This window comes from Rutilus rutilus (assembly GCF_951802725.1).
Source record: "Rutilus rutilus genome assembly, chromosome: 11".
Taxonomy (NCBI): Eukaryota; Metazoa; Chordata; class Actinopteri; order Cypriniformes; family Leuciscidae; genus Rutilus; species Rutilus rutilus.
This window is the reverse complement of record NC_140216.1, coordinates 13,492,580-13,500,528: the sequence shown is the minus strand read 5'-3', so window position 1 is coordinate 13,500,528 and position 7,949 is coordinate 13,492,580. Positions and strand designations below refer to the sequence as shown.

At 38.6% G+C, this 7,949-nt stretch overlaps 1 protein-coding gene across 1 annotated transcript in view; it reads right to left on the bottom strand.

Annotated features, from left to right (window-relative positions):
• Positions 1-1,839: 1,839 nt before the first annotated feature.
• Positions 1,840-7,949, bottom strand: part of glcci1a (glucocorticoid induced 1a) — a 39,150-nt gene continuing 33,040 nt past the window's right edge. The window contains exons 4-8 of the mRNA XM_084424019.1: positions 5,967-6,107; positions 5,710-5,859; positions 4,615-4,825; positions 4,329-4,449; positions 1,840-2,951 (exon numbers count right to left, since the gene is read on the bottom strand). Of these exons, the coding sequence (XP_084280145.1) occupies positions 2,621-2,951; positions 4,329-4,449; positions 4,615-4,825; positions 5,710-5,859; positions 5,967-6,107 (954 nt within the window). The 3' untranslated portion in view covers positions 1,840-2,620. The remainder of the gene's footprint in view (positions 2,952-4,328; positions 4,450-4,614; positions 4,826-5,709; positions 5,860-5,966; positions 6,108-7,949) is intronic.

Sequence of the window (7,949 nt, the reverse complement as noted above, 5' to 3'; positions counted from 1 at the left end):
TTAACCGTTGCGCCGTCTCGTGCATGACACGGCATTTTAAAAACGTGACGCTCATGTTAAAATAGGTTGAGTTTTTAAAAAAACGTGTCTCTAGATATTGCACCGTTTCTCGTTCTGCGTTCTGTGTGAACCGGCCCTTAGTCATGTATGGAATGGAGATTAAATGATGCACTATTCAAGCATTTAAAAACAAATCTGCATTATTGCAAACCCTTCACTTACCAAAAATGAGTTTAATCATTTTATAAACTACTTGGTCTATTGATATAAGGTGCAGCATAAAAGGTTGCATTGTTACTTTTAAAGCCTTTTGTATTGATCATGTAATATTATGTGGGCTGTCAATGGTTGGTCTTATGAGATGGATACATTAATTTGATTGCAACCGCACGATACATTATTGTTTGACCTTGGTTCATATAAAAATTCTGCTTTAAGACAAGAAAACCCTTTTCTGACAAACCATGCTTGCCTGTCACTTGTTCCTGGACAAAAAGCTGATTATTATTCACAATCGGTGAAAGTCTTAAACACGTAGGCTACTTATGTTGTCACAACGGTAAAGTGAACGGATAGATGCTCTTGAATTAAAAAAAATTAAATAAAATTGTCGACAAAACATTTGGGCTTGGTATTCTATGACTAAAATGTATCCTGCTTATATAAAGCCGAGCTTTTAGGTGAATCTCATGATGAAATCAGTCAATTTCAGATTAGTCCATAAATAAAATGAAGATTGGTTTTAGGTCCATTATGATATTTTGCAGTGTGACATTCTTTGAGAATTAAGCTCATTTATCTTCAAATTTTCATTACCATGATGTGAAATAAAAAATTAAAAAAAATTCATAAAAGTATTAATACATTGTTTAGTTAGTGCATTTGTTGTAATTATTTTAAATAAATAAAATTATGATCGTTAAAATGTTTTTTTTTTTTGTCATAAAAAATGTCACAATGCCAAAAGAAGTTAATGGTCCTAAAGTAGTAATATATGTATATTTTAGCCAGAATGTTGTGTGTGTGTGTGTGTGTGTGTGAGATTCACCTTTTTATTTTAGACTAATTATCAGCAGCATGTCCTAGTGGCATGTTAAAATTGTAAAAAATTTAGAAGATTTTGAGAATAAATTTGTAAAAGTTCCAAGATGTTATGAGATCAATGTTGTAATGTTACATTAATAAAGTGAAGTGTAATGGTAACAGGTGTAAAGTAACAGGATTTACCAACTAAGAAATTCTTGCTCTTAATCTCGTAACTATACAATTTATTCTTGAAACTTTATTCATGTAAAAGGCTTATTATGATATCCCCCCAATTTTATCATCAAAATCTGTTGTTGTTTTTTTTCAACATGCCACTTAAACAGTATTATAATAGACAGAAAAAAATTCTTCTACATCTCAGACCTGGGATCTGGGCTGTAGTTTGTCTTACTAAATGATAATATATGTCATATAGTGACTGTGAGGGTGTGAGTCTGATCCATGAGGGTTGTACGATCTGTCTAATGGTTTTAACACACAGTATGTCCGACCCAATCAAATTCTCTCCGCCATGTCATCCTGACAGCACCTCCCAACATGGAATGTCATGGAATGCAAAGAATGATGAGACGGATCTGAATGTGAATTTTTTTCCTGAGTTTAAACAGCAAGTGATGCACCTGGAGCGAGGCCGCAGGCGGACACTGTGCAACAAAGTGTGAAAACAAGAACCTTATTCTGTGTTTTTCTCTTTCTGCGATATCATCAGAAGGTAGGAAACCTGGATAGTCGTCAACCCGTGGAGTACAGCTCATTTCCCATTATGTACATAACACAGCGATACACGGTTTTAAATTCAAACAAGCTTTTTTCTTTATATATAGATTTTCTCATATATAGATATATTGATAGAGAGAGAGCTTATTCATACTGTGGATGTTGAAAGAGAACACGACACATAATTTAATGTTAAACATACGATCAGTTTCAAATGCATGCCCCTGACACTATTAAGACCTTGCTGAAAGCTTCAGTCGTCTTTCTCCTCATAAATCGGCGGTGAATTCGAAGGCGACACCTCGCTGTGCGCTGTCTGATTATAGTGTTCATACAAAAGCCACTTTGCTTAAATTTTAAGCACACACGAAAGCAAAGCTGCGTTTGAAAACAGCTGTGCAGTTGCTCGAGATGAATGCGGAATCGAATCAGATGGACAAGTACCTGTGAACGCATCCACATCCGTATATATGACACTAAAAAAAAAAGCAAAACGGGAATATCTGGAATGTGACTGAACTAATCAATAAGCAAATTTAATAAATTAGATTTCCGTATGAGACTCTCACTCATTTATCAAGATAACAGTGAAGCCATTTGAATTTTTGATTTGCATATTCTAAGGTCCTTTTCTCAAAACGCATCCTTCAGTCCGACACGAAAGCGTGGCATTGCCACATACTCAAACCCTCCGGCTGCATTTACATTTGCTATTCTCGTTCGGGCCACAGTTGCGATGCCATGCAGATAGTAAAGATTCAGCACAAAGGTGGGGTCCATCAGAGAGAGAAGAGGAAGTTTGGGGTGGGCGAAACGTGTGTGGCGGGGGGCGCGACGGAGACCGGCTCTGCGCGCTTTAGCTGACTTCGAAGTTCTGAGGCTGCGAGGCCGATTCCGAGGGCGCCTCCTGCTGCTGGGAGGGAGAGATGGCCAGCGCTTCCGGGGGGTCGTCTGTGCTCGTGCTGGTGGAGACCTGAGTGGGCATGTGATGGTGTTGGGCGAGGGGGCATGACCCGCTGGGGCCGGCCTGTGTTTCCTCTTTCTCCTCGTCCTCCTGCTGGGAGCTGGAGTGCTGGAGCAGGGATCCCGGGAGCTTGACGGGGCAGAACGCAGAGCCGGTGGGGATGAAGTTGACCTTGTTTTTGTCAGGGCAGGAGAAAAGGGGGACGGTGGCTGACTGTCTGGATCTGAGAAAGAGAGAAAAGAGAATGTTCCAAATGGAATACTAATGTACCGCCTACTAAATACTACACATGCAAGGTTTTTTTTTTTTCACGATTTCTGTCACCTGATAGGAGTTTGGGTTCCTTTGCAACTGTCGCCTTTGGCTTGCTCAGTTCGGGACAGTTAATATTCAGTAATATTATTGTTTTGACTGCACTGACAGTATCGGATGAGAACACAACTGAAATGATTTGGATGATGATGTCACTGATTTCTGCAGAGCTGCTTTATAACTGATTGAACTTTGTTATTGAACTGAATGGAATCAAAAGAACTGACGCAAAGTGAAAAACGACACTACTGTCTTCTGTGGAGCTGCATATGGCTGAATTGAACTAATTTCATAATTGATGAACTTTACACAGAACTCACTTCAACTGAATATTGACACTATTTTCTTTTTTAGAGCAGCTTTACAACAGAATTAAATTATTTTTCCATCATTGATCATTATTTTGATGTTTTGTGTTCAAGTACTTCATTGCTGAGTGCTTTTTTTTCCTGCATCATGGCTGATTTGTAGATTGTAAAAAAAACAAAACAACATTCTGTATTTTCGTATTTCCCATTCATTTTCTAAGGCGATAGTACTAGTGTAACTATGTCAATTTTGTGTGTGTGTTCAAATAGCTACAAAAGTGCCACAAAAGTCACAATTTGCAACATTCCGATAAAGTAAAATCCTTTTAAAAATCAAAACATCATTTTTTTTTGTCATAAGTGGCCAAGGAGCACCTGAAGGTTAATATGATTTTAATTTAATATGAATTTAAAATGAGTGTTCCATACAGTCAGACTGTGAATTAACGAAATGCAAAACCTAGCCAAATCGTTGTCATTTAGGATGGCAGGGCATGTAAAGAGCTAAACAACTGGCCTGATGGTGTCAATAAAAAAAAATAAAAAAATAACAAAACATTTTTGTTGAGCCCTGCATGTTATTTCTTAACAAATAGTCTGTGAAACCATATGCAAAAAAAAACGTGCTTCACTGATGTTTTACATTAGCATTAACATTTCAGAAATAAATAAATTCATTCATGCATTAATGTTTTGCATTTTAAATCCAATTTCCTGAAATTATACATTACAGAAAGAGATGATGTTTGATATTCTGGTTTATTCATCACTCTTAAAATGGATGATCAAAATGAATGCATTGTATTGTAAGACACTATGTACTATACTCTGGTTGGATACTGAATATTTTAGCAAATGTTGTAGGTCAACAGAATATTCCATGCATAAGGAACATTTGCATACTGTGTACATTATACATTCTGCGTGCTGGTATGCTATTTTAGGCTCACTACAGAAAAAAACAAACAAACTCTACTCACGTCATTTCCTCAAACACTTTGATCTTTTCACAGCCCTCTGGAGGCTCCCGTTTGAACATGTAGCTGTTGTTGGGTTTTGGAGACGAGGTGAACTTAGGCAGAGGAGAACTGCTGCCGCTGTCTGCAGGAAGAAATTACAAATCTCAAATGACTCTCTGGATTATTATCAGAGCTGAGAATCTGTCCAACTCTCATGATATAATACAGCAAACTATCAAATTTAATATGAACTTGATATAGCTCCTTGACCAACAATCTGGCTTGATCACAAGTCTGTAGGTTTGACCTTTGTCTCTGTCGTCCAGCATCTCGTCAGTGGAGTATGGGCTGCCGTCGTGTGAGCGAGGTGGGCATGCGGGTGAGGGGCAGGGCGACAGGCTAGAGCAGCTACTGGAGCGCCCGGGCACTGATGGCGTCTGAGTGTCTATACCACGACTACTGCTGCTGCGCTGCTGGGGCTGAAACGGAGCCCTCCGTCCATCAGGAACCTCCAGCGCCTGAGTGCCAGTCAAAGAGAGAGTCTTTTAACAAGTGTGCTCTGTTATCACTGTACAAGAGTAGAATAAAATAGAGCAGATTTGTCCCATTTGTTAACATTAGTTAATGTTAGTTCATGGTGCATTAACTAATGTTAACAGATATAACATTTGATTTTAATATATGTATCAGTAAAGGTAGAAATTAATATTAACTAAGGATAATAAAGTAGAATAGAACAAAAGTATTATTCATTGTTATTTCATCGTAACTAATGTAGTTAATTAAAAACAACAAATGGAATCTTATTATAAAGTGTAACTTTTTTTTTTTTAATAAATACTTTTATTCAGCAAGTACACATTGTGACTCTAAAGACATTTATAATGTTACAAAAGATTTATATTTCATATTATATATTTTTTACTTTCTACTCAAAGAATCAGTTTCTGCAAAAATATTAAGCAGCATAACTGTTTTCAAAATCGATAATAATATTAAATGTTTCTTCAGCACCAAATCAGCATATTAGAATGATTTCTGAAGGATCATGTGACACTGAAGACTTGAAACAGCATCACAAACAGTCGCTTCAACCACACACTATCATTATTTCTGACTTACAATAATTAAAATTACTGTATCACAGGAGTACTGGAATAAAAGTTTATAGTTCGGTTATAAACACTGATGTCTATGGTAGTTATTATAAAAACAGAGCAAAACCTTTTGAAAGTAACTGGAAGCTTAAAATAAAGATTGTATAAATTACATTGTTACACCAGTAAAACAAAAAAAAGTATGTGTCATTGAATCATTCAATTCAAGAGATTCGGTCAATAACGCTGATGCATCCAGTAATGAAACAAGTACTTAGTATGCCTTCAGGAGTGTGTGTGTGTACCTTTAGCTCCTCTTTCTCTCCGTTGTCTTTGATGAAGACTTTCTCCAGCTCATGGTTGATGCCTTCCATGCTGCTGGGAACCCTGGAGATGGAGGGCTTTGGCACTGTGATGTTGGACAGTGGCATCTGTGCTGACTTCGACATGGACGACTGTGCAGTGAGATGGTACAAATGTGCATTTCACAAACTATTCAGAAATTGCTGGATGTATTTACTAAATACACTGATAGTACAGTATGTGTTGAGCGTGTGCGGACCGGAGCTTGGCTGGCTGTGCTGATGGTGGTGGTGATGGTGCTGGTACAGCAGTGGAGGGGGGAAAGACGCTCTTTACTGTCTTTACACGGCCGGCCTCCGCCCGGTTTACTGCGCTGCAGCTGGAGCCTGAGCTTAGCAATCTGAAAGTCACAGAAAAATAAATAAATTATAAAAGACAGAGGAGACAACAAAGTTACTTTATCATCTACAAGGCTGGTAAATAAAAATAAATAAATAAAAGCTGGGACTCGAACTCTGGCCGCCTGAGGCGCAGCTGTGCTAAATGTGAGAGTGCTGCCCATAAAGCTATGGCTCCGATAAAATACCTTAAAGGGATACTTCACCTCTGGAAAGATGAATGTGTATTTAAAATGGGTCATTTATGTAGTAGAAATGTGAAATTATTTTTGAATTTGGAGCTTTCTAGACTGAGAAAAGCCAGAAAATGTATTTTTGGCTTATGTGGATGAAAGACAACAACTCCCAGAATGCACTTGCTTCGCTGCTCTACGAGGCCACTCCTAAGCCACGCCTACCGGTAAGAGCGCGCGCAGTTAAACAACAAGACTAGGCTACTAGTGAGTCTCCGTGACGAGTCTGCCATATCGAGATCGCCCAAAATGTCCGGGATTCGGCTTTTGCGTTCTACAGTCGCCATTCATCATGTTTACTGTTAGATTGAAACAAAAGGTGTGCATGTAAATAATGAATGGCGACCGCAGAAAGCAAAAGCTGAATCCCGGACATTTTGGACGATCTCGACGGCCGGACATGTCCGGGAAAAAGAGGATGGTAACCCCTACTACTCAGCTTTCTCCACAGAACAAGAGCCTGCTAGCTTAGCTTCCAAAGAAAGACGGCTGACACTATGTGTACATTCTGTGAGTGAGATCCCACCCTCTATGGGCGGGTTGAAAACATGCGGGACAGCCCCTACTACTAGGGCTGGGTACCGAGTTTCGATACTTTTTAGGTACCGATCGAATTGCCTCGATACTATCGAGTATCGAAAAATGACATGTTGTTCGGTACCAGATTTCGATACCTAAGGGGTTAACTCGTCAAAGTCAGTGCTCAAACAAATACATATGAAATGCACAACGACACACATAAAGTCGCTCACGCACATACATGTGTAGAGTTTGCGTAACTCTACACACACGAGAAGCGCGGAACTCTCCGCGCACATACTCATGTGAGACGCGCGCGCGCACGCACAAACTCTCCACGAGCATACGAGACGCGAGCACACACACAAAACCCGCGCACATACTCAGAGACGCGAACACACAAACTCTCCGCGCACATATTCATGAGACGCGAGCACACACACATAATACCTTAAAGATGTGGAAAAGTCGATCAAAAGAGTGGCTACATTTCTCCAGGCTCGATGCCAACAGCGCACGATGATGCAGTATTTGCGGTAAAATAATTGCTGCAAAGACCGGTACCACGACAAATATGATGAAGACCTTGACAGTGCACGGCCACGGAGTAAACATAATAGCAGAAAGTTGCTTCGCCTTCGACTGGTAAATGAAGAGGTACCTTGTTGATCACTCTGACAGTGTTTATATTGCAATAATAACCTACTGAATGTACACTGTTGTTCAAAAATGTGTTGGTTAGTCAGATTTTTTTTTTCAGTAAGGATGCATTAAAGTTATCAAAAGTCACATTAAAACATGTGTAATGTTACAAAATATTTCGCTTTTAAATAAATGCTGTTCTTTTGACATTTTTATTCATCAAAGAATCATGAAAAAAACTATCATAGTTTCCAAAATATTAAGCAGCAAACTGTTTTCATATTTCTGAAGGATCATGTGACACTGAAGTAATAATTTTGAAAATTCAGCTTTGACATCACTGAATATATCAATATATTCAAATAAGATTTTAAATTGTAATACTATTTCACAATATTACAAGTTTTACTTGTAAATGCAGCTTTGGTGAGCATGAGCTCTTTATAAAAC